The following is a 26,909-nucleotide window of genomic DNA, read 5'->3' as shown; positions in this document are numbered from 1 at the left end:
CTGTTCTGTTCTTTTAAGTAGGAACACTACAATATTTTGGGCGCAGCCGGCCATGGAAGCCAACATGTGGGTGACGTTTTTCGTTGGCGAGACCTCCACCAACAAGATCATCCTTTCGAAGTACCAAGTTCAAGAGCAAGCAGCGGTGGACCTACCTTGTGAGCTGTGCTCGTAAGAACTCGTGAACCTGGTTGTGGGAAAGGCAGCCATGGACACTACTGAACTACGACAGAAAGGTGCTGTAAAACTGAACTTGCATGTGGCGACCTTCTACAACCTAGTTCTTGAACCAGCTCGTCGAAGAGACTCAGAATCAAGGTCTTCGACGGAAGAGATGAGCCTCGTTCAGAAAGCTCTTCAGCTGCAACACGAAGAGATTGTGCAACAGAACCCAATTATGACATCCCTTATTAGCTCTCTAAATTCTGAGAAACCGGTGCCTAAATGCGTAGAGCCTGATGCCTTCGACGGTATATCTTCAAGTCCACAAAGTTGGCTCGAATTCTACAAATATGCCGCTAAAAAATAGGTGGCTCTCTGAAGAGGATAAAATCACTTACATGCGTGTTTACTTGAGAGGTGTTGCGCTGAAGTGGTATAAAATATGCATTCAGGAAGACAGTGGTGACTCTTGGAGTCAGTGGAAGAAAAACTTTTGTCGGAAGCAATCCAGTACATATATGGAGTACAGCACTTAATTTTAAGTCCAAGCAAAGCTCCCTTGTCGAGTACTTCTTCAAGAAACGCTGTCTTTTAAAGCTAGCGGAGCCTTGTTTCCATCTACAGCCGTAGTAGCCTTCATATTGCATGGATTACACACTGAAGTCTTGAAGCAGGTGCAAATACGGTCACTAAAAACTCTAGATGATTTCCCGGACTGTCTTGAAAACATACCACCAACATAGAAAACAAGTATAACCACTAATTCAAGCAGCTGTTTCTGTCGGAGTAAAGCGGACTGGTCAAGTTGTGATCAGCAAGAACTGAGCCACCTCGCAAGTAGCACGGATAACTTCACCTGGCACGCTCAAAGAGGTTGAGTGAATAATATCAACACTGAACCTCAGGAGGATTCGACAGAAAAAAGCTAATAAATGAGGGTGATGAGTCCCACCCGATCACTGCAAATGAGACTGCTCATTTAAGTTCCTCAAGTCTACTTCACATTCCTGTCAAAGTAGGAAACAAGCCGATGATGCCTCTTGTAGACAGTGGTGCATCTGTGTCTATTATAAATTCCAAGATGGTGGATGCACGTCAGGTGCATAGTGGGAGAGTTCTACGGTACAAAGTTATAATGCAAAAGTAACGTTACATGATAAGTGGGTCTTTGTAAAATTCGAGTTCCAGGGTCAGAAAATAGAGAACGAAGTGTTGGTGGTTCAGGGTGTTACGTACGACTTTTTGCTATAAAGACCAGATATAAAGAAATTGAAGATCGACGTATACTGGCATGATGTGGTTCTAGTCGAGGCCGTAGCAAGGGACAGTACATATGCAAATGCTCTATGAAGGTTGATGGTACGAAGCAACACGGGACAATCTGAAGAAATCAATGAAGTGAATCTGTGGGAAGGCTCCGAACTGGTTTTTACTGAAGGTCGGTATCAAGTCCCACCAACGCTTGCTTCCAGAGTCCTTTATTTGTACCACGATAGCCCAGAATCTGGAGAACACGACGAATTTTGGCTCACCTACAACAAATTGGTCGAAAGATATACATGGCCTCACATGAAGAAAGACGTCAGTCAGTACGTTCATTCCTGCCATGTGTTCCAAGTACATAATGTCAAGTATAAACAGCCTACGGAAGCTACAGTACTACCTTGCCACTCGGACATGCCTTTCGAAGTAGTTCATCTCGATTCGCCGAACTAAATAAGAAACGGGAAGGCCTCAAGAAATCGCAAGCTTTTGTTGTTGTTGTTGTTGTCCTCCTATTGTTAGTGGTGCATACCCACTGTGGGGGATTGGCCAAGAATCTAGTGGTTTCAAAATTTACTGTTCAGATTTGGAATGATGGAGGTTTAACAGAAAGATTACCGATATCCTAGGAAAGTGTGGTGCTTAATGTAATGCATACAAATATTTACATAAACGAATTTATTCTTAGAATAGAGCAATAATCTAATTTTATACGTATATAAATATGTGAACCTGTTAGGATAATGAAACTGGTTGATTAGTCAACCTATTAGTTTCATCAGTATAGTCCCGGACGGCCGCTCATACTGTCGCATTTCAAAATGACAGGCAGAGATAAGTCCATACCAATACCACGTAAAGGTATTACTAATAGTGTTTTGCGTAATGTGTTAAACCACCTGCAGGTCAAAAAGAAATGGTCTATTGCAGTAGGGTTGACAGGCGGGCTAGTGGTACAAATTCATGATGGAACAATTGGAAGCGCAAACCAACGGGACACAAGATGAGAGACAAACAAGCGCAAACTGAAACTCAGTTTATTCAGAGAAGAAGTTATATACCAGAAAGATGGGAAAGGGAAAAAACTGAGGAGAAGGTTCCACCTTGATCAGGTGTCGTCCAGAAACGACATTTCACAATCTAACAGTGATATAGATGGTGAACTAACGCAACTATCAATATTCGTTTTAATAAAAAAGGCTTCCGCAATCTCTCTTTTTTCGTGTCACGATGGCTGTATAAGATAGATGTGCGCGAAAAATCAGGTACGCAGCCATTCTTTTTGCAATGAGCGGACAAATGTAAACCCGGGGCTGATTTCAGCGCGTTGTAGTGTTCTCGAGGGCGAATATTTAAGCAGCGCCCAGTCTGCCTTAAAGGAGGTAGATAAACGACGTAAGTTTGCGGTAGTCTCATATGTGCATGAATTTTCGCATAAGATAAAAAATGTGCAAAAAAATTCAACCTCGACGTTGTGTTTTCCGCACGTGGAAAACTGCAGCAAATGTGTTCTAGAATTGATTTACAAAGCAGAATGAAAGCAGGTCTTGTGAAGAAAGGTTGTGTTGTCAAGCATGTCAATTCCTTCACCAAATGTCGATTTAATGTTGTTTATTGTATCCCACTCTCTTGCGGCAGGTTATACATTGGGCAGACTCCTCCGACGGAAACGGTCATCAATCGTTTCCGTCGGAGGAGCTCTCCAAGGAGTCAACAAGACTTGACAACGAGACTGGACTTGTACACTTCACCATGAATTCACCCAAACGAATGGAGAAACTTCATGTAGACAGACATGTAGACAAATAAAAGATTTCCATGTCTCACTTTTGAGTTTCGTTGTTGCCGTGACTGCGTTAAGCAGTTACACATAGGTGGCTAACTACTTTTTCGCGTGTTCTTTTCAGAGCGATTTGTTGCTCACCGCACAGAAAAACAGGCAAAAAATTATTGGGCCTGGCGGAAAATAAACAAAAAACAATGTTTGAAGCAAGGACAAACAGTTCATCCGATCGGAGTATTTGAGTGAATAAACCGTTCGTCCGGCAAGGTGCAACTGTGAGGACTAACGGTTACCCGGTAAGGTGTAAATGTGGGGATTTAAAGTTGCCCTATAAAATGCAAACGTGAGGACTAAATGTGAGTCCGCTAAGGTGATTGTTGGACTAACGGTTACTCGCTAAGGTGTAAATGTGGGGACTAAATGTTAGTCTCTCGAGCTCATCTGTCGGGACTAACTGTTAGTCCGGGTGTCATTAGTCCTTAAAGGAATTAATGGTTGTGGCAACCCCATTAGTCCCGAAAAAGACAAACCACACACCCTTTTGTCTCATAGTGTGGGTCCTTCTTTCTGTATTTGAACTAACAGCACGCAACTTGTACCAAAAAGCGTGTCCCGTACCTGTTTCCCATTTTCTTTAGCGTGTACTACAGGGTACGAAAAAAAATGGGAGAGAACGGGTATTTTTGCACGCTTCATCCTGAGTAGTGCTTTTTTTGTGATCTTTTCTTCATAGACCATTTTAGTAGCCTCTGAACTACCAAGTGCACTACTGGAATGCGGTTACCGGCTCTCTCCAATCTCTTGACCTGTTCGAAAACGCTCTTTTTCATCGACTACACGCAAAACTTTGTCAGAGACGCTTTGAGCCATGACTTAACGTTGCCATTTTCAATGCGCCGATGATAATTTAGAAGTGGATATGACCAACACGCTTGTCCCTGTCGACATAGAATACTGATATCCATGAACTGCATGTCGTTGTTTTCTGGTTAAGTCATGGTATGGTTGTTTTAAGGATCATAGCGCGCATTTTAGCATTTTAGAATGGTGGTACATCAGGCTGATGTTAATTCACGTCCGGTTATACAGTACTTTTTCAGTCCATTTGTTCATTCGTATGATCGCGAAAGGTTCAACAAGATCTGCCCGAACGGCTTAGTCAAGTAGAAAAAATTCTACCGATAAAGAAATTTTGAAACCTTGCGAACTTTGATGCTTGTTTAACTTTTATTTATTTATGTGTGTCCTTCGTTTTGTGCCCATTTGTTTGTGTGCTCTTCGCACTAGCAGGCTGTGGAGGCGTGGCCAAAATGACCACAGCTGGCACACCAAAAAGGCTCCTTTAGAAGTGGCCAGAAAACGCTCAGCGCCAACCGTCAGAGAGCCTGGCAGGCTGGCGCACATACTGCGTGCAAATTTCGAAGAAAAAAACCACAACGTTCGTGTGTGTAGAGCGCATTTCGTATTAGGCGAGGGAAAAGAGGAGATATGAGGACACAAATTATCTCAGATGTTATTTTGTTCGTAGAAAAGCTGTCCGCGTTGTTCGACGTGACAAACCGAGACTGCGTTCAAGCATGTAGGCGCTGCATAAGAGAGCATGCATTTAACAGCGTAAAGAAAAGCTTGAAGCGGAGGCCGAATGACGTCGAGCTTAGGCCGATGCGTGCTGATGAAGCCAAATGCCGCGCGCATTCGATGACGGTCCCCATGCATGCAGTGATTGAACTCTCAATATCTGTTAACACACACGTATTACATACATCCCACTATGTTTATATAAAATATGGACAGACAACGCACTGTATCATGAAAATCTCGTGGCACTTGCATGGGAACACAGCGCGCAAATCAGCATTTTTTGATTTAGCAGTGTTTGTGCCTGGCTATTTGATATGCAAGGAATGGCAAAGGGGTAGATTTGTCAAACTATTCGACTTACCTCTGAAAAGACGATAAAAATTATTGTCGCGAAGTTCCTTTGCAGACTGGCTCTTTACCCAGCTGCTGGTACAAAAGTTGTGCGATTCAATTGACTTGTACACATTTATTTTGCTGAAAGTAACGAATATAGTGCTGAAAACTAAATAGTTGATGTTTTCATGTGACACTTCTGAAAATATGATGTTAAAAGTCGTATCCACATTGTCCGTTTCGAGTCAAAATGTGTAGGGATCCACCCCGCCGCATAACCGCATCTTTTCCTCGCAGCCAGACCATGCGCCGTGGCCCTATAAGTATTTGAATAATATGTTGCATTTAACGGCTGACTAGTGCCAACTGGCGGCATGATGTGCCTGATACTGCTCGCGAAAAAGATAGGGACCATGGCAATGCGGCTCCCTCACCTGCGTCGTACTGAACACTGTAGTCGTATATGGCTGGTATTACTGGTGTATGTATGGCTCATTTGTGCGGCTGTTCACCAATATAGCCGCCGCAATAAGATTACAGCAATGCCGATGGCATGTGCAAGTCAGGTACAGCGTGCATCGCAGAAAACTTTCAATAATTTTCAATAATTAGCTGCCACATTGGCCTGTTGGCCTACCAGTGTTAGCACTGCTGATGCACAAGTCCACAAAATATACGTATGTACGCACAAACCACAGCCGCTCGATGATTTTCATTGAGAGGCGATGCACAAACACAGTAGCAGCACGTATTAATGACAACGGGCGTAGAAGAGCGGTGCACGCCTGTATACGAGCTTGTAACCGACAACGTTTTAGGCCTTTTCGAGGAACAAGGCTATGCGATGAAACACAGCTGGTGACCACAGAATACATCTCCTGTGCGAATTTCATCGTAATTTTAGACACAAACTAATACGTATTCGCTATCTGTGGAGTCTTACGGAGACGGGGTGATGTATACGTGCGTAATTTCAATGAAAGAGACGAACCAGCTTCCGGGTTTTCTTCGTGCTCATCGGCAGCTGCTTGTTGGTTCCATCTGCCTCGTATCGGCTCTCGTCTTCGCGCAACATCTTTGAGAACAGCTGGTGCATGGGGCAAAAAACTTGAGCTGCACATCACTTCAGCAGACATCGTCTTCTGTGGAACAAAATCTATACGATGCTTTTTTCACCTGTCCCCGTGACACTCCCACTGGTGCCTGGCGGCCGCGGCTTGGTGCCGACGACATAGTGAAGTCCAGGAAGCAGCCACAGACGATGACACCAGCTTGATTTTGTTACCACTGGCAGATCTTCGTGATTCGCCACAATAGCGAGATATGCACGTCGTACAGGTTCGCAGGCTCGCGCTCGGAAGCGCACGGTCGCTCCATGATGTAGAAAACACGTGAGATCCATCGGCTCAACGAGACTTACATATCCCGAGCTTCTTTCAGCACCAGTTTCCAGGGCCACCACACAGCAAAAGCCAACAATTTGCGAAAATATGAGGACAACTTTCCACAGGAAGTTTTCTTTTTGAAGTGGCCACCTCCCCCTATTTTTTTTTAAATTCACAGAATGCTTTTCTGGCTAGTTGTGCTTATGCTGCTCCCAGTTCCAGTAAAAGTGCGTTAACTAGAAGTCAGTCATGAGGCACGATGGTGCAAAAAAAATGTGTGGTTCTCATCGATTCATTGAGAGCGTCACTCGGGGGCTATGGGGCAAAAGCTTCCGAAGCAGCTGCAGCTTGCAGACACGTGGTAACAAACTCTGAACCGCAGGTTAAAGATCAAGTGATAAAAAAACTCTCTGTGTGCTAAAGCTGGATTTTCAAATCCTTTTACAACGTGCCTCAGAGGTCGTGGTAAAACTATGGCATGTGCCACCTTTTACTCCAACACGAAAAAGTAATTTTAAACGCGAGAAAGTTTTCAGGGGTCATGAGCCGCAAAACCCCCCAAAAAAGTTTTTGCTTACAGTGTAGGGTGCATTTCCCACACTATGCTCTACTTCGCTGTATACGGTCCTATGGGCAGACCCCCTGGACCTCAAATTATCGTGTTTTGGACAAGCTAAGTACTGCGAAATGCCAAGCAAGCACCCCTTTCCCCCCCCCCCTGTTGCTGTGAAGAATAACCCAGCGAGATCTGGGGGGAAGGGGAGGCAGGGTGCTTCATTGTCACTGCCGTTTATTTCAATTCTCCCGAAAAAGGAAGGGAGTTGCTTGCTTTGGGGGGCACTTACTCGTTATTTGTCGCCGTTGTCCAATCACGCACTTATTACGGGGACGAAGACAAGAAAACGCAATACAAGTGCGCAATTTCAACTGAGGTTTATTGAAGGAAAACGGAACACAATCATTTTGAGGGTACCACGCATGCTTCACTAGAGAGAAAACATACTGAGCGGTAGTCACGCATTGCTGAAAAAAGAAAACATTTATTTTGAAAGTAATGTGAAACGTGATTTGATCAGTTCTGATTCCGCGTAGCGACTCATGCGTGTCACTTTACATATATTTCATTTTTTTTTGTTTCTTTCACTAAACCTCTATCGAAAGTGCGCGCTTGTATTGTGTTATTCTCTCTCGGTCCCAGTAATCAGTCCACGCTCTCTAGTGACACTGAACATATACTAACTTCCTGCTATGTTGTGAGCTAACTATATGTCACTTTGGCAAGTTACCATATTGAATTCATTACACTGCCTAATTATCTGTGGTGGTCGACTGAGCTTTACACTACCAAGTATCCTCTCACTCGCTTTAGCAGTTCATCGCCTAACGTGTCCGTGTATAAGCGCCAATATAACAATCCTCAGTGTATTTCTCGATGGACCTTATCAGTTCTTTTTAGTAGCGTGAATAAATGTTATCACTGATGAATACGAACAGTTTTAATGACTTTGTGCTAATTTTGTTTAATGAACGTGCACCCGGGCCGCTGCCCGATTACACGCCGCTTGAATTGCGCGATTTCCGAACGTTCGTTATCGCGAGTGGAATGCAATCTTGCAACGAAGGTCGGCTCCTCCTCTTGTGCTGCTCCAAGTCTTCACAGTAGTAAAAATTCACCAGCTTGCAAGCACGCCAGAGAAGAGGAGTGCGTTCGAGTCTTCGGCACAACAGCACAATAGGACCAGGGCAACGTGAACATGAGTATTCAGCATTGGCAAGTATAACTCTTTATTTTCTTTCGTTTTTTTATTTTTTGTCGATAGTCAAAGCTATGGAGGGCGCACTGCTAGGTACGTGCTTAACAAGCTAAATGCATGACGAGAAGGTTCGGCGATTTGTATTTGTGCAGATTAACACACCAACCTTAATATAACAAAGGAGTAATTCTAAATTAGAAGATCTTTGTTGCGTACTGAAAGCACTGTCGGCGCCTAAATGTCTATTTGTCGATCTATCTATTTAGCTGCTTATGTCCTGATGCTGTCATGAGGCCATTTTATCTAACACGCTCTCGTGTAGGTTCGTGAATAAGCCGATGACGCAATAGTCATCAAGAATAAGCGAGACCAGGAGGGGACGCCGCAGGCGCCGAAAAGTGAGGAAGGAAAATAGCGGCTCCCGCTCTCAGTATCTGTTACCGCCAGTTAATCAATGTGTGTCACGGAATGGATTACATTGATCGACGCATAACATCGAGGAGAACAAGGCTACATCAATTTTCTGCGGTGGGTGAACTTTTCGTCATTTTACGAGACTTTTTGTGCCAACGACGCCGTTCTTGAGGTAGGCCTATGCCGAGCCGGGTCAACGCCACACGGACGCGCGCCAAGTGGCGTTTGTCGGGGGTGAGTGCCCGCGCGTTCGACATGCAAGTAGTGATGGACGGGAAGAGAATATCTCCCGAAGAGTGTACCGAAGAGTACGGGTGGCAAGCAGCAGTTTGCAAGTGAATGTCGACCAAGTCCGCTGTTAACGGGGACTCAGCCCGAGCTGGGCCTAGCACGGACGCGGCGTCTAGAACATTTGAGAAAGGCAATCAGGTCAAGAACAGAGTCACAAGGGCGTCCCGCATACCCTACATGCCTAAGGATCACTTCCAGATTATCCTACGAGCACTTGGCGGCATCAATTTTAGCAAGATGGGTTCCACCAAGGTAGGCAAAGCTATCATAGAAGCTGCAGGGTTGGGCTCGGATCAGACAGCGTCAGACATCATCTGCCCCAACGTCAGCCAGAACATAATGGTGGCGAGTACACCAGAGCGGGAAAATGCTGAGAGGTACGTGAGAAGAAGATCAATAGACCTGGGCGGTTGCAGTTAGGAGATCAACGCCTATGACGCTGCACCAGACGACACGTGCAAAGAAGTGATAAGAAACATCGACATCGCTGACGGGCCGGCGCAGCTTGAGAGAAATATTGTCAACCCAAGAAACCACTTGGCGCTCGCGGCTAAAAGAATTAAGAATACCGGCACGGTGATCATCGCCTTCGACGGTTACAGGGTTCCAAATTTCGTCAGGTATGGTCCAATCCTAGTGAAGTGTTCACTCTACAAGAAAAAGATCAATATATGTTATGCTTGTCGCCGGCTCGGTCACAGAGCTGACGTGTGCCCACCCCGGAAGAGACCGTGTGTAGAGACGTGGCGAAAGAAACGTGATAAAGGAACACAAGTGCCAACCCAGATGTGAACTTTGCGGTGGTCCACACCCCACGGCGGACAAGATGTGCAGACAGCGTTACACAATTCCATACGTTGTCAGAAGAAGAAGTAGTGAAAGAGCAATGGCAGCCAACGGTGAAAAGGAACAAGCCGACAATCCGTTGAATCAGCACTCATACGAGCTGCACTCCACGGCATCAGCTCCATTGGACTACTCGAAGCCAACAGCAGCATCTCGCGGCAGGTCCAGGTCTCGAAATCGCTCCCAATCCAAAGGAAGGAGTGTATCTAGATTGAGAAAAAGGAGTGTATCCAGGTCCAAATCTATGGTGAGGTCTGGGAATCGGAGTCTATTGATCAACACAGAATCCGAAGGAGGCACTGGTTCCACGTGGGCCGACAAAGTCAAGGGATTGGCAAGGACGGACAAGACGCCATCTACCAGAGGACAATCTTCCGACAACAAACGACTTGCCTGGGCCGATGGTGTGCGAACCGAACCGGTAAGTGTCATGCTTTGCGACCCACCCCCAGAGCAAAGTAGGGAAATAGAGAGGCTTAAGAAAGAAAATGAAGAACTAAGGGAAATCAACAAAAATATGCCTACAGAATTAGCAGCAATGAAAAAACTTTTAGGTGAAATCAAGCAGGCCGAGAACAAAAACACGCCAAAGAAAACACCAGTTCCCGTGCCTGTGGGAGATGGGGCCATGTCGGCTAAGCGCAGAGCCGTCGAAAGTAAGCTCAAGAATACTGAAACTCACAATGAGGAAATGAAACAAACACTAGCCTCATTTGCATATAAAATGAAAATTATCATGGACAGCGTCTCACAGTTGACGATGAGTGTGGGACAAATGCAGAGTACTATAAATGATCCTAGGGAAGGGCTTAAGGCATTTTGTGAAAGAGTGAAAACTCTTGAAGTGATGAGTATGTCCGGCAAAAACAAAGTGCAGCGTGGACCATCGTTCCTCGCAGCCCCCATTATTCTCCAGGCAGGATATACGAATATCCAATATGCCCCACACTAAAAGAGAATTTCGAGTGTGGCAATGTAATTGCGGGGGGTACAACAACAAACGTGCCACACTCCAGCAATATCTCAGATCACTACAATCTAAGCCGGATATATTAGCACTCCAAGAATCTGAGTACGGATACGCCACGCTCACTGGATATAGAGCTATAGAGTGCAAAAACTATGGTAAAATGTGTTTATATGTGTTTATAGGCTTATATGGCTTATATGTGTTTGTAAATAGGCAGCTGACGCACATCTCTCACGATCTAGGCATTCGGGACAAGAATTTAGAGTATCTCATGGTGGAGGTATTAGTGCCGGTCTCATACGAAAATGAAAGATGCAACAGCTTATTTGTCCTCAACATTTACAGTAACCCGAAGCACTACAAGCAACAGTTCCAGATAATTTTCGAGAAAGCTACGAAACTCGCGGAAGATAGGCCTCTAATCATATTGGGGGACTTCAACGCTGCTCATGAACTCTGGGGATATATTGCGACAAACCCCAAAGGCAGGAATCTATGGCATCATGCTTACGAGCAAGACCTGATATTGATTACGGATAAAGGGTATCCCACAATAATCGGCAATTCTGTCTGTAGAGACACCACACCCGACCTAACCTTTGTCAACAACATAGAACATCCTATATGGACAAATACCGGTCATAACTTCGGCAGTGATCACTGTGTTCTCGAGGTTACGCTGGAGGTTGAGAAAGACCGCACTCGAGAATTCGATGTTGTTGATTGGGATGTCTTTCGCAGAATTAGAACGCAAAGCGAACCAAGTGCTACCAAACCAAGCCTCAAAGAGTGGTGCGAATCCATCAGGAATGATATCAAATCGGCCTCCAGAAAGCTTCTCACTGACGCTAACGTCAAGGCCATGGATTCTAAACTAGCCCACTTAATTGAAGCAAAGCAGGCCATTACTAAAAAATGGCGGACTCAACGACTGAATCGTAGACTAAGGAAGAAAATAGCAGAACTGAATAAACAAATCGAACTGCACTGCACCAACCTATGTAAGCAGCAGTGGGATGACTTTTGTGAAACGATTGATGGGCAGATCAGGAACGACAAAGCATGGAAACTTATTAAGCACCTCCTATACGAGCAAGGCACCCGGTCCAACCAGAGACACTGCCTTGCCCGTGCCATACACACAGCCCTTAAAAGTCAAGACATTGAAACAGTTACTAAACAACTCATAGACAAATACCTACCAGTCGCTAAAGAGCCAGAACGATTTTCACGATCGGAATACCGGGGAGCCCCTCAGCCGGAACTGGATCGACCCTTCACTTTATCTGAAATCAGAAGGATGTTGAGTGAGTTAAACTGAAAATCTGTCCCTGGCCCAGATGGTTTCACCAACAACTCACTCAGCAATTTCGACGAGCCCTCTAAAGAATCACTGACTGATTTTTTTAACGAAGCATGGAATTCGGGTGAAGTTCCAGATGAATGGAAACTTTCTCAAGTCATACTAATACCAAAACCGGGTAAACCTCCAAGTCAGAAGAACTTGCGACCAATAACGCTAACATCATGTGTAGGAAAAGTTGCCGAGCATGCAATCCTCAACAGGCTTAAGGATTTCTTGGTGGACAACAACAGATACACCTACAATATGTTAGGCATCATATCCTCACTATCTACTCAGGATGCTGTGAAGCATGTTAAACACGACATTCTAGACGGATACACTAGAGATACCAAAGCCATCCTCGGACTAGACATGGAGAAAGCATTCGACAACATTAGGCACAAATACATCCTTCAAACAAGAGAGGAAATTGGACTTGGATCGAAAATGCATAATTACATAAAATCTGTCTTAGGGGCACGTACGGCGAGGTTAAGGGTAGGAGACACCAACTCAGACGTGGTTCAACTCGGTGATCGTGGAACCCTTCAAAGCTCGGTGATCTCTCTCGTCCTCTTCAACTTGTGCATGATCGGCCTATGTAGGAAACTGAGCAATATCAGCAATATTCACCACACCATCTATGCTGATGACCTTACTGTATGGTGTGCTGGTGGTAGTGAAGGACAGGTACAAGATGCACTCACAGAAGCGGTGCAGACAGTGGAGGAATACTTGAGGCCCACTGGTCTCAGGTGCTCCCCACAGACACCGGAGTTACTACTTTACAGAAAAGAGAAAGGGGGGAGACCTAAGAGCTGGAAGTCACTATCCGAAAGTGACATACATATATTGACCGAAAACGGGTTAAATATACCCACAGTGGACACAATGAGGGTACTGGGCTTTTTTATAGATGCAAATGGCACGAATCACATGGCGCTCAAGAAAATTATCTTCAAGACAGATAATCCATACCGGATGATCAGACGACTTGCAGGGAGACAAAAAGGCATGAAAGAGGACAATCTTATTAGGTTGATCAAATCTTTCGTGCTATGTCGTATTTCATATGCAGCTTCTATGTATAACTGGACACAAACCCAACTAAAGAAGCTCGATGCGGTGATCAAGAAAGTCATCAAGAGTGCACTGGGTCTCCCGCTTCGCACCAGCACTCAAAAAGTGCTCAAGTTAGGGGTACACAACACGACTAGAGAAATTGCGGAGGCTCAAGAAAGGTCACAAATAGCAAGACTCTCTACCACTTGCACGGGGAGATGGATCGTCAATAGAATCATGATCAACCCTGTCATAGACCAGGAGACGTACACCAACATACCACAGGACTTTGCTGAGAGCATTGTCGTTGCCCCGTTGCCAAGAAATATGCACCCAACATTCAACGTCGCCAGAAGGGTAGCCCGGGCTAAGGTTTTATTAAAAAAGTTGGATAAAGGAGGCAGCGGGGCTTGCTTTGTCGACTCAGCCTCATATGAAGACCGAAATAAGTTCTCCGCGGTAGTAGTTGACCACCAGAACAGGTGTACCAACTGCGCCACAGTTTACACTTCCAAACCAGAAGTCGCTGAACAGGTCGCTATCGCGTTGGCCCTGACGGATGATGGATACACCGAGATATACAGTGACTCAAAACCAGCCATCAGAGTCTTCAGCAGGGGCAGGATCACACCACAAGCAGTTCTAATTATTATTAGTAAATAGGCCATTGATACACATTACATATATTGGTTCCCAGCGCACCTTGGATCACTCGATGACATTCCCATGAATCCAAATGATTCGGCCAACAGCGTTGCCCGCAAACTTACGGACCGGGACGCTTTTACACGTGGCTTTGATTCTGCTGGATTCGAAAATGTACAACGGGATACGCCCATGACATATAATAAAATTACTAAGCATAACTACCTGGGGATGAGAGAGTTTGTACCCCCTCACAGTAGACTAAACAGAGCACAAGCGGTCACACTTAGACAATTACAGACACAGTCTTATTATTCACCGGCACAGGTAAAAGAATAGTACGATATAAAAGATATGGATGTTGTTTGCAAGGCATGTAAGAAAGAAGTATGCACGCTTGATCATATGCTCTGGGAATGTGAATCGCTTGGCCGTGGCATTTCCCGGGAACAGTTTACAGGAATGATAAAGTCTCACGACCATATCCCCCAAGTCCTGGCTGTCCAGTACGCCCATCACAGGGCTAGGAGGCTTGACCTCCCAGTCCCAACGTGGGATTTGCCAGGCAGGTGGCTACACCCTGTACAGGACGTATAAATAAAGTTATTTCCATCCATCCATCCATCCATCTATCCATCCATCCATCCATTCATCCATCCATCCATCCATCCATCCATCCATCCATCCATCCATCCATCCATCCATCCATCCATCCATCCATCCATCCATCCATCCATCCATCCATCCATCCATCCACCCATACATCCATCCATCCATCCATCCATCCATCCACCCATCCACCCATCCATCCATCCATCCAAGCGAGACCATTTGTGAACACGCTGACACAAAAATAAATATATTTACAAGATAAACATGTGCCAACTACACAAAAATCGCAGATCCCACGTACAGTGGAAATCGATGATATGCGAAACTCGAATAAGAAAGGTTGATATGCACTTTAAAATCAGCGCAACGTTACGAGGTGGAGGTAAATGATGCCGTACATGACTTCCGCGTCATGATTATGATGTATGGATGTGTCATTTTCCTTCATCATCTATTCATGTCAAGTGATACCAAATTTAGTATATTTGGGGCCAGTGAAACGGCCACGATCACGCTATGAGCGTGGTATGTTGTCATGTTCTTACATGACAAGCGTGTTCGGATTATCATGTTTGCACCAGTCATATATTTCGTCATACATTGACGTCACGTAACACGAAATTTGTTATATGTGGAACTAGCAGAACGACCACGAGCGCATTGTGAAGGGCCCAATATACTCCAATGCAGTGTTGACGCGCTTCCACGCTGGGCACAGTGACGCTACGTTAGCGAAACGCGAGAACACTATAGTCAGACGCCAGGCACGACCGACGCGACTAGCGTATATCGGCGCGGCCCGACGGCAACCAGCGCAAAATGCGACATGCTGCGTTTCGCGCCCATGCGTTACCCAGACAACACTGCTAATTTTCGTGGCAGAGCTACGCTGGATGCGTTGCAACGCGCATGCGTCAAAAAACGCAGTGCGGCGCGCGCCTGAGAGTATATGGCCGGATAAGCGCCTGGCAAGGCCACGACTGCGTGACGCGACGAAATGAACGCTGGTGAGCACGCATACCGAGTCACGTCGAAATGTATTGGCGCCTTGACTGTAGCATGTAGTAATGTTCTGACGTGACACGCATCTCTTGATTATCATGTTTGCACCAGTCACATACCTTCGTCATCCATTGACGTCACGTAATAGCAAATTTGGTTTATTTATTGCTTGCTAAACGGCCGCGAGCGCATCGCGAGTGTGGCATGTAGTCATCTTGTTACATGACACGTATGTGGAGATTATCATGTTTGGATGTGTCACTTACCTATGTCATGCGTTCGCGTTATGTAATACCAATTTTGGTACATGTGAGGCTAGTCAAACGGTGGTGAGCGCATCACAAGTGTAGCATGTAGTCATGTTGTTACATGACACGTGTCTCATGTTTATCATGTTTGCACCAGTATCATACCTTTGTCATTCATTCACGTCTCTTAATACCAAATGTGGTATAAGTGAAGCTAGAGATACTGCCGCCAGCGCATCATGAGCGTGGCATGTAGTCATGTTGTTATATGATACGCATGTCATGATTTTTATGTTAGAGTCTGGCGCTTTTGGTCGCCATGCAATCATGCCATACCATACCAGTTTTGCAACATTCCATGGGGACGAAACCACCGCAAGAGCTGCGGGACCATGAAATGTAGATCATGACATTTGGAAAACAGACTCGAAGAATACAGTTTGCTGAATTACTGGAGCGCAAGAAAACAGGCAATGATAACATGGTGGACCAGATGGAAAAAGGAGTACCTGAGGGAGCTTAAGTGTGCCAGCAGAAAAACAGAGCGTCACGCAAATGTACAAGAAGGGGATGCACTTCTCCTTGGAGGAGCGCGAAAAAGAACTCAGTGGAAACTCTGCAAGATCGAAAAGATTTTCCCAGGCAAAGATGGACTAGTGAGAACATGCTTGCTTCTTACACCTGAAGGAAAATTAGTCAAGAGGCCGATTCAACTGTTGTATTCGCTCGAAGGTTGCTTCGGTTGAATGTGGCCGGCGGGAAGATGTAGAAAACAGATTGAAGATGGAGCTCGGAGGCGAGGAAGAAGAAGTAGCCAGGGGCACGCTCTGCATATTTTTTTGTATTTCTGTGTTGTCAACAACCAACCGAAGACGTATCGGTTCTGCGGTCTCTCTGGTCCTTCTGAAACAGGTGTCATGCGCTGAAGCTGATTTATGTAGCAGTGTCCGCATACTTCGCATCGTCGTGAACACCAGCAATTCATGTAAGCGTATTGTTTCTGGTGTCACTATCACTAATCATGTTGCTTTTGGCCGCCTTGCTCAAGTGCACACAGCTGGTTTTATGAACACCTCTCTATTCAACATGTAACTGTACGTGCAATATTTGTAGACAAATTTAGCCTCTTTGCATAAACTGTCCCTCATTTCAAAAATACAACGCAGTCTTATTCCCTCCCACACTTTGCTTAACATCTATTCCCAAGGTACGTAGGATCTGCCAATTTTTTAGCTCATGATTTTATTATTACTTTCGAAAAAGCAGAGAAGGTTTTCAAAAGAGTTTCTTGAAAGCTAATTTGCTTTTGCGCTTCATTTACTCGGCAAACTTATTCATTCAGGGTCTACGTAATCTCACAAGTTTAGCATACGCACTCGATCCCTAAAATCTCACAGAACATTTATCGCAATGAAGAATTCACGCAAAAAACTTCACAGATCCCACGTACAGTTAATATCGATGGTATGCAAAGCACAAATGAGGAAGGTGGATAGGTCACTTTAAAATTAGCATAACGCTATGAGGCAGACGTAAATTATGCTGTGCATGACTTCCCTGACATGATTATCATGCTTGCGTCTGGCATTTGTGTTCGTAGGCCATTCACGTCACGTGGTCCCGATTTTCGTATATGTGCAGCTAGCGAAATGGCCGCGATCATGCTATGGGCCTCCGAACCTCGGCCAGGGGGCGCTGCGTCACGTGCGTTTCACCGCCTTTCTAGCAAAAGCCGGTCGCTCGGTACCCCGCTCCCGCCTTCTGCCTGCGCTATCTCAGCACGTTCATGCGCTCTGCACGCGTCGTTATCTGGTCGCCCTCCACGTACAGCATCATCTGTGACTTGCTCCGAAAGTTTCAAGAAATCATAAAAATGGTTTAACCGCGTGAGTCTTATCAGAACCGAGAGTGATTCATTAACAACCTTTGCGCGACCAAGCAAGTCAAGCACGATGTCTTTCAGCGAGTGCTTTGTGAATGTCAATGGTGAACAGCTGTATTTCGATCACATTAAAAGTGAGGGGACGGCGTGAATTGTAATCGTATGTTACCGGTAAAACGCGCATTTGCTGCGGCATTCCTGTCTTCTCGAAGCTTTCTGCAAACTATCAACACGCTTTCGCGTGCATTTGTATATTTCTAATTTTGATTGCTTGAATGCAAAGTTTGTTACGCGGCTTTCAATTTATCAGGAAGACAGTGTGGAGAGACCAAACTTACGGCTGCCCTGTTCATTCCCTGGCACCATTTCAATGCACTGTGCTCAGTTTCATAAGATTTTCACTATTGCCGTGCTTTTCATCACATGTTAACAAGGTCGTATTGTAAGTTCAATGGCACCTTTGATTCTTGCAGCTCCTTTAAAAGTCTAATGATGCGTACAAAAAAAGTATTTATTGTTCATTTCAACCATGCATGTTTTTGCAGTACATGTTTCATCTCGTACAATAACCACGCCTGACCACGCAGCATGTTCACCGATCCGAATGTCGATTAGGTTGTTTTGACAGATCGCTTGGTCGTCGGCATATCTCTCAATACCCACTAGGATCGAGAATGTCTTTAGTTACGCCGAGATTTGCCCCTGATAACCGCTTCGAATTTCACGAAATTTAATATCTGCTTTGGTTCGTTCTTTTCAACTCATTTTCTTAGCGGCAGCTGTAGATTGCCCGCGGCTCAGGCACATGCAAAGACATAATATATTATATGCAAAAATCATTATATCAATAAAAAGCACGCTGTGCTTTGAGACTCCAGATTGATTCCCGCCACCTTAGGATTTTTTAGCGTGCACCTAAATCTATTTGAATTGTATAACGTGCGACTACAACGGACAGAGTGTGCACACACACCGAGCGGCGCTTACGTGTACAATGAGCATCATACCACCATACGATTCAATATGCAATACCGAAATGCCCTGTATATCATTCTTGCACCGAAAACTGAGAGCACTGTTACAGAGTTTCACTCCCGTGGAAATGCAGCTGGCGTATGCGGAAATCAAACTCATGGCTTCGATCCTAGCATCACAACACCTCATTATGCAAACTTATTGGTGGGTGTTGCTTGCAAGACCTGTACGTATAAACGCTTAGCTCAAACCAGCAGCACAAATCTGTTTACGCTGAGCAGCGACGAAAAATCTGCAGCCATCAGCTGAATAAAACACTTTTAGGGCTCGCAGTACGGTATTTTAAGTGTGTTAAGCTAGGAAGCTTCACCACTTTCGCACCACCAACGTTTGTTTCTGAAAGCCAGAGCCCAATCGTGAAATGTACAGTGGTCGTATAATTGCTTTAGTTTCAGTTTACAAACACGTTTTCTTTTAAAATGAGGCCGGCCATCGCGTTTCTCTAAGTTAAATAAGAGTGTTTAGTACTGTTCACGACAAAAAATGTTTGGAGTAACGAGACCACGGAGTATTGGCGAACTGCCATTTTCTACTCTTGACGCCTTTGTTCTCGCACTGTTTGCATTTGAAACGGTAGAACTTGATGGGCAGTTTTTAGGTCTTTGTCTTGTTTAAACTTTTGTAGCAGCTTACAATGCAGCAGCAGCGCGTGCCTGCTTTCCAGAATGACGAAGCAGCGCTGGACACAGCGTTCAAAATGCGAAATAAGCGCACCAAGGAACAAGCTTTCCGTGCGTGCAATGGGAAAACCCAGCAAGCGCAGCCAGTCCGAGCGACCGGAGGTTTGCCCTCTTCCCACTAGGACGGTGAACGGCGCTGAGTAACCTTGAGCCTGTCTTCCCTAGGAGCGTGGCATGCAGTCATGAGACTTGAAACTTGAGCAAGTTGGCGCGTATTCATCTTGATTTTAACAGCGTACTCAGATACAATGACTAAGAATAAAAAGATGTGCACAACACGGGCACCGACTTGCAACTGAAATTTATTAACAACAACAAAAAAACACGCGAATATAGACAAGAAAAAAAACTGAAATGAAAACTGATCATCATTCTGCTTAACATGTGGAGGTTGCGCTCAGGTATTCATATTCCGCATCCCTTAGCGTGATATAAGGTACGCCGATACATTTTTCTTCTTTCCGTCAGTTGTGGAACGCTTTAATGACTTCTCTTGTTAACTGTTGTTTATGACAGGACGGTATCTTAGTGTCAGCTAAGAATGGAGGGCAACCGGAATGTTTACAATGGGCGGACATTGAAAATGGTTTGGTGTCTGATGGTGATCGTTCATGCTCCCTAAGATGGATATTGACGCATCTTCCACTCTGCCGAATATATAATTTCCCGCTTGATGATGCGATTTCAAAGACGATGGCCTTTTTTGCAATCGGTATAAAGAAAAGTATGTTTGATGCCGGAACTGCTGTGAACACACCTTTTTTTTCTTTGATGCACTGAAGCACAAATCAGAAACAAAAGGTGGTGCGATTAGCATGCGAGAGCACGTACGTGGGAGGTATAGGGAGTTTTTGTTCCCTGACAACTCCTACTACCAGTGCGCGCAGTGTTCAGCAAGAGTCTTCTTGCGATCACTTAACCAGAGACTCAGCTATGGCTGTAGAAGGTGCAGCTTTGTAATCTGTGATTGGAAACCAAATGGGAATCGGTAAGCCGCATTATCTGAGAGGGCCCTCGTAAAGGGGCTCTCATTCGTTTGAGCCAATTGATATATAGCTTAAAATTTGTTACTAGAAGAGGCCTACTTTTGTGCGTGTGAAATATATCGACGATAAAAACCGAAGAGCAGGAATATTTTTGTGATCGCCAGCTCTCATTCATCGTGTAGCCGTGCCGACCTCCTAAGAGAGGTCTAACGGAAGAGCGCGGTAGCAGCGGCATCTCGGTTATTCGCTGGTGCTTCTGAATGTGCGCCGTTGAAGTGTCCACGCACAGCCACTCAGGTTTTGCGTACGATTCATTCAAATTTATGGATTTGCACAAAATACTGCTAAATGCAAATTCAACACGTTTGACAGTACCAGTTCATAAATAGGTTTCGCTATATCTAAAAAACCACTGAATATCAGGAGGTTTTGAGACTGAAGGCATGTGTCTGAAAAGATTTCCATCGGGCTATCGCAAATTACTTACGCCGTGATTGTTTTGTGTTTAATTATTCGTAAAAGAAGGGTCTCTCCCCGAGCTATTTTAGAGGTGACAGTACGGTGCGTATATATGCCCGGCGAGTGAGGTGTAGTTGTGCAGAGCGGGCAGTGAGACGTGGTCAGTGTGAGTATAGTAATATTAAGCAAACGCTGTGTGAGTCTTTTTATACGTGCCGTCAGTTTTACGTGCTTCGATAGTAATTTATTCAAATATACGCTTGCGCATGGTATGGCTGCGGACGTTACTTTTTTTCATTCAATGAATGTAAAAATATACTTTCACATTTATCTGAAAAAGCTAACCGATGAATGCTAATGAATACTTTCCCAAATCCATCCAAAAACCCATTCTTGTCTCCGGAGAGAGTTTATAAAACCTCCATGGGGGCCTGCGCTTGAGAACAGGTCGTTCACATCCATATGGGCTTATGTTATTTACAGTGTATACGCGGGCTTAAGACATGACGCTTTTTGTTGCTTACTGTGACCTTTGCCTTGTCTAACACATCACTAATTAATATACATTTACTTCATCAAGTAAACGATCTTTCACTTTGTGTCTTCTATCTTATCTACTTGATAAGTGAATTGAATTTTCACTGCATGATTTCACAGGAAAAGGCGGTTGTAAGCCACAGTCTGTAATTAGGTGGAAAGGAAAAGTTGAGCCAACAGCACAAGTTGAACTGTTACCGATTCTTGTTAGCTCATCTTATGCGTAGTACTGCATCTGTCTGCGGGAAGTGTCCAATAGAGACGCATTTGGAAGGGATGGTTGACCGTTTCTACACCACTCTAAATAGGCCACTTGTATTGACATAACTAGCTGGTTCTTTTTTGTGCCTCACATTTGGATGGCATTACACTTATTGAGCCTTTTTTAAGTTGCACAATTTCAGTTAAAATTTTGTGCCAGTACGTGTCTGTGCCATCGATTGTAAAGAATATTTGTGCAAGAAGTAGTTTATCAATGTGTACCAACGTGCTCGAACCCATGCGCTCATAAGCATTTTCTAAGATTCTTGTGTCGTTGCCTGGTAAGAGTTTTATGTTCGATCTCCGGTGCGAAAAAGCTGAAACGGAAAACCGAAAACAAGGTTTGACCCATTTGGTATGCGTAGTTAATTAAGGTCACCACCTTAAAAACGGATTTTTTAAATAAAAACCATTTTTTATTCAAAATATTTCAAAATATTTTCTGTGCAAGAGCATTTAAAAAGAAGAATGGTGTAGTTATATCAATTTATTCACAACTTATAACAATTTCCCAACCCCTCCAAGATACGCTCGAAAGAGAAACAAATTTTCTGATTCCACAATGACGGCAATGTCATACTTTTTTCAACATACTACGTTTTGCTGTGTTGTCTAATTACTTTCCATAACTTGTGGCACCGATTTGTTTCAAAATTTCCCTGCGTTAAGCAGTGATGAAGCCGTCCCACCGTCCAAACGGGAGAGTGCTATTACCAGCTGCGGACTCGAACAACAGTTACAACAGTCCCGATGGCCCGCGAAGCAGCAGGGAGACTTGGTTCTTTTCTTCCGACGTGGGAGTGGCCCTCAGCGTTCCGAATAGCTGAATAAAGAAGAACGGTTATTTGGGGGTGTTCGTTAAAGCACATGTTGAAAAAGGTTGCAGCACAAGCACGAAAATACTCCCGTTGCGCTTTTCCTTAACTCTTTCGTGCTTGCGCTGCAGCCCCTTTTAACATGAACCAATAAAATTTATCCATGCATCCCTGTACATCCGGGACATTCTGTTGTTAGATATTGCGCGTTTCATCGCTGGGCTATTCTTGCTTTGACACAACTCTCACTTGATTCTGGCATTGCAAAAAGAAAGATTTAGTACCTTGTCGAATATCGCAAAGAATAGGACAAAAAGAAGCATCGAGGCAAGATAAATCAATATTGTTACGTAAAAATGACACAAGGGGTGTCTATTTAAAATCTATATTCAAAATGATGCGTATGGCGTCGACTAAGTTGGAAGCAGCACGCACAACTGACAGACCACTTCCTCGTTGTCGTCTTTTCACCGCTACGTCAGCTGCGTAGCATTACCCCCCCCCCCCCGGCGGTAAAAGCGCCGTCTCGGTGCATATTAACTACGGTCTTCATTAGGCAGGTGGTAAGGTTTTAGCCTGCTGACGTGCACAACATCACTGGGTGTGGTTGCAGGCAGGCTTGTGGTCTCAGATGCAGGAATAATCTCATAGGTGACGTCGGTTACCTGGCAGATGATACGGTAAGGACCCATGTAGCGAGACAATAACTTCTCTGATAAGTCAACTCGACGAACTGGGCACCACAGGAGAACAAGAGAACCGGGTGAGAAGTCAACCTCAGCATGCCGGCTGTCGCAGATGACTTTCTGGGTGGCTTGCGAAGCCGAAAGTCTAGAGCGGGCGATCTGACGTGCGTGGTCGGCACGAGCAATAGCATCGCGTGCATATTCGGTTGACGGCGTTGTAGTGGTTGGAAGTATGGTGTCGAGTGGTAACGTCGGATCACGGCCATAAAGCAAATAAAAGGGTGAATAACCAGTGGTGTCGTGGCGCGAAGAATTGCACGCGAAGGTCACGTGAGGTAGCGCCAGGTCCCAGTCATGGTGGTCGGAGGACACATACATCGCGAGCATGTCCGATTTAGCCGTTCGGTAAGACCATTTGTTTGGGGATGGTAGGAAGTGGTCAGCTTGTGGTGCGTCGAGGAAGAGCGCAGAAGATCGTCGATTACACGGGACAAAAATGCGCGGCCACGATCCGTGAGTAATTGGCGAGGAGCGCCATGGTGTAGGATGACGTCGTGGAGCAAAACGTTCGCAACGTCAGTAGCGGTGCTGGTGGGGAGCACTCGAGTGATGGCATACCTAGTCGCGTAGTCTATAGCAACAGCGACCCACTTGTTGCCCGATTTCGACTCGGGAAAAGCACCGAGAAGATCTATACCAACACGGAAGAAAGGTTCGGTTGGGATGGAGATCGGTTGAAGAAGTCCTGCCGGGGGCGCAGTAGGTCGCTTCCTACGTTGGCATTTATCGCAGGAGGACACGTAACGGCGAACGAACCGGGCGAGACCGCGCCAAAAGAAGCGGCGACGCACGCGGTCGTACGTCCGAGATACACCCAGATGACCAGCAGTTGGTTCATCGTGAAGCTCGTGCAGCACGGTTGAACGCAAATTTTTCGGCACGACAAGAAGGAGCTCAGGGCCATTTGGCTGGAGGCTACGACGGTACAGCGTGCCATTCAGGAGGACGTACATGCGAAGTGACGTGTCGTTCGGAGCAGATTCGAGACGGTCAGTAAGTTGTCGCAGAGAAGCATCACGACGTTGTTCATCACCAATCTGAAGAAACTGGGACATTGACATGACGCTGAGGCTAGGCTCGATGTCTGGTTCGTCGGGCTGATCAACAGGGTAGAGGGATAAGCAATCGGCGTCCAGATGGAGACGTGCAGACTTATAAGCAACTGAGTAGGAATACTCCTGTAGGCGTAATGCCCAACGACCAAGTCGTCCAGTGGGGTCCTTCAGAGAAGAAAGCCAACACAGCGTGTGATGATCTGTCATGACACGGAAAGGGCGGCCATACAAGTAAGGACGAAATTTTGAAACCGCCCAAACAAGAGCGAGACATTCCCGTTCTGTTATAGAATAATTGCGTTCAGACTTAGAAAGCAGACGGCTCGCGTACGCGATTACACGGTCGTTGCCCCGCTGAATTGGCGCCAAAACTGCACCAATTCCGTGACCACTCGCGTCTGTTCGCACTTCTGTGGGAGCATCGGGGTCGAAATGTGCAAGAATAGGAGGTGTCGTTAGAGCGGTAATTAGCTGAGAGAAGGCGTCAGCTTGAGGAGGGCCCCAAGAAAATGAAACGTCTTGTTTGAGAAGGTCGGTGAGTGGCCGTTCGAGTGCCGCAAAGTTTTTCACGCACCGGCGAAAGTAGGAGCAGAGGCCCACAAAACTGCGAACATCATGGACAGAGCGTGGGACTGGGAAGTTTGTTACAGCACGTACTTTCGCCGGGTCTGGCCGTACGCCGGCAGCGTCAACAAGGTGACCCAATACGGTAATCTGACGAAGACCGAAGTGCCAGTTGGAGGAATTGAGCTGAAGGCCGGCTCGTCGAAATATGGACAGAATGGTCGAAAGGCGTTCAAGGTGGGTTGCAAAGGTAGGTGAGAAAATGATCACGTCGTCCAGGTAACACAAACATGTCGACCATTTAAATCCTTGTAGGAGCGTGTCCATCATTCTCTCGAAGGTCGCTGGCGCGTTGCAGAGCCCGAATGGCATGACCTTGAATTGGTAAAAACCGTCAGGGGTAACGAAGGCGGTCTTTTCTCGGTCCATGTCATCTACAGCTATTCGCCAGTAGCCAGATCGGAGGTCGAGAGATGAAAACAACGTGGTGCCACGGAGGCAATCAAGGGCATCGTCAATGCGTGGTAGAGGGTACACGTCTTTTTTGGTAATTTTGTTGAGGTGGCGATAATCAACGCAGAAACGCCTTGAGCCATCTTTCTTTTTTACTAATACCACGAGAGATGCCCAAGGGCTCGTTGATGGTTCGATTACGTTTTTCGTAAGCATTTTTGCCTTTCTTTCTGAATCACTTCTCTGGGACGCTGACACGCGGTACGGCCGACGGTGAATGGGCGCAGAGTCACCAGTGTTGATTCGGTGAGTGACAATTTTAGTCTGGCCCAAGGGACAATCGTCGGTGTCGAAGATGTCACTGTATGAGGCCAAAACTTGGCAGAGAGCGTCAACCTGGTCAGGCGACAGCTCCGGTCCAATCATGTTTCAAAAAATACCATCGTCTGAGCTGGGTGACCGTGAGACTGCGCTTCGATCAAGAGCAGATACAGTGACAACACTGACATCGTCCTCTGTTATGGCAGTTAGCTGGGCTAGAGACATCTGGCAAGGCAACACTTGAGGGGTGAAACCAAAGTTAAGGAGCGGAAGTAACACACAGTTATCCGCTATGGTCGCGATGGTATAGGGCACAGTAACACTGCGCGTCAGCCGAACGTCAGTAATTGGCGTAACGATATAATCACCGTCAGGAACGGGAGGGGTCGATGAAAAAGACACGTACGTGACTGCTCGAGGTGGCAGGCGAACGAAAGTGGTTGGGCTCAAGCGGCTGGTGGGCTTTGCAGAGTAGTTGGCAAAGATTGGTAGATCAAGGCTGAGGGTACCAGACGAACAATCAATTAAGGCCGAGTGTGCCGAAAGGAAATCGAGGCCAAGTATGAGGCCATGAGGGCAGCAGGCTAGCACGGCAAAAAGGACCACGGCGTGACGACCGGCAATGCTGACACGAGCAGTGCACATTCCGATTACTGGTGCAGTACCGCCATCGGCAACACGTATTGCCTGCGTCGTAGATGGCGTCATACTCTTTTGTAAGCGGCAGCGTAGAGAAACGCTCATAATAGACAGGTGCGCACCTGTGTCAATGAGGGCGGTCACAGCAACATGGTCGACTTAAACTTCAAGCAGGCTATGGTGCATGGGAAGCGTCAGTAGAGGATTTTCGGCCGTCATTGGTATTGCAGCTTAATCTTTATAAGCTGCAATATTTAGTTTTCCTGCTGCGGTCGTCCAGAGAAGCTCGGCGAGGAAAAGCGCCGAGGTGGCGGAGAGTGGGGTTGGCGACGTAGCGGCAACGGGGAGCGAGAGCTGCGGCGACCGGACGAAGGGGCGTCAGGGTAGCGGCTACCGGGCAAAGAGGCGTCAGTGGAAGGCTCGTAAGACGACGACGAATAGAAATTGAAGGGTGTGGCGTCTAAACGTCGAGGGGTCGTCGGATGCATGAGCGCCGAGGTAGAGAAAGTCTGACGTGGTTGGTTTGACCAACGGCGGCGGCAATAGTGAGAAACGTGCCCAGGCTGGTGGCAGGAAAAACAAATAGGCCGGTCGTCGGGTGTTCGCCATTCCGAAGGATTGTGGAAGGGCATTGTTGGAGGTGAACGGCGAGCGTGTCCTCGGGAGTAGGACGGGACTTCAGGGCGAGTCAGGGGACATGCTAATGGAAGTCTGAGGTTCGCAAACTCCTGCCTCACCACAGCTTGTATTAACGCCACTGACGGCTGTTGTTGGTCAGGG

At 46.0% G+C, this 26,909-nt stretch overlaps 1 protein-coding gene across 1 annotated transcript in view; it reads left to right on the top strand.

Annotated features, from left to right (window-relative positions):
• The first annotated feature begins 9,143 nt into the window (after positions 1-9,143).
• LOC142803122 (3 beta-hydroxysteroid dehydrogenase/Delta 5-->4-isomerase-like) overlaps positions 9,144-26,909 on the top strand; it is a 56,674-nt gene continuing 38,908 nt past the window's right edge. Inside the window, exon 1 of the mRNA XM_075888225.1 lies at positions 9,144-9,343. Coding sequence (XP_075744340.1) covers positions 9,144-9,343 — 200 coding nt within the window. The remainder of the gene's footprint in view (positions 9,344-26,909) is intronic.

This window comes from Rhipicephalus microplus, chromosome 3 (assembly GCF_043290135.1).
Source record: "Rhipicephalus microplus isolate Deutch F79 chromosome 3, USDA_Rmic, whole genome shotgun sequence".
Lineage (NCBI taxonomy): Eukaryota > Metazoa > Arthropoda > Arachnida > Ixodida > Ixodidae > Rhipicephalus > Rhipicephalus microplus.
This window is presented reverse-complemented; position numbering and strand designations above follow the sequence as displayed.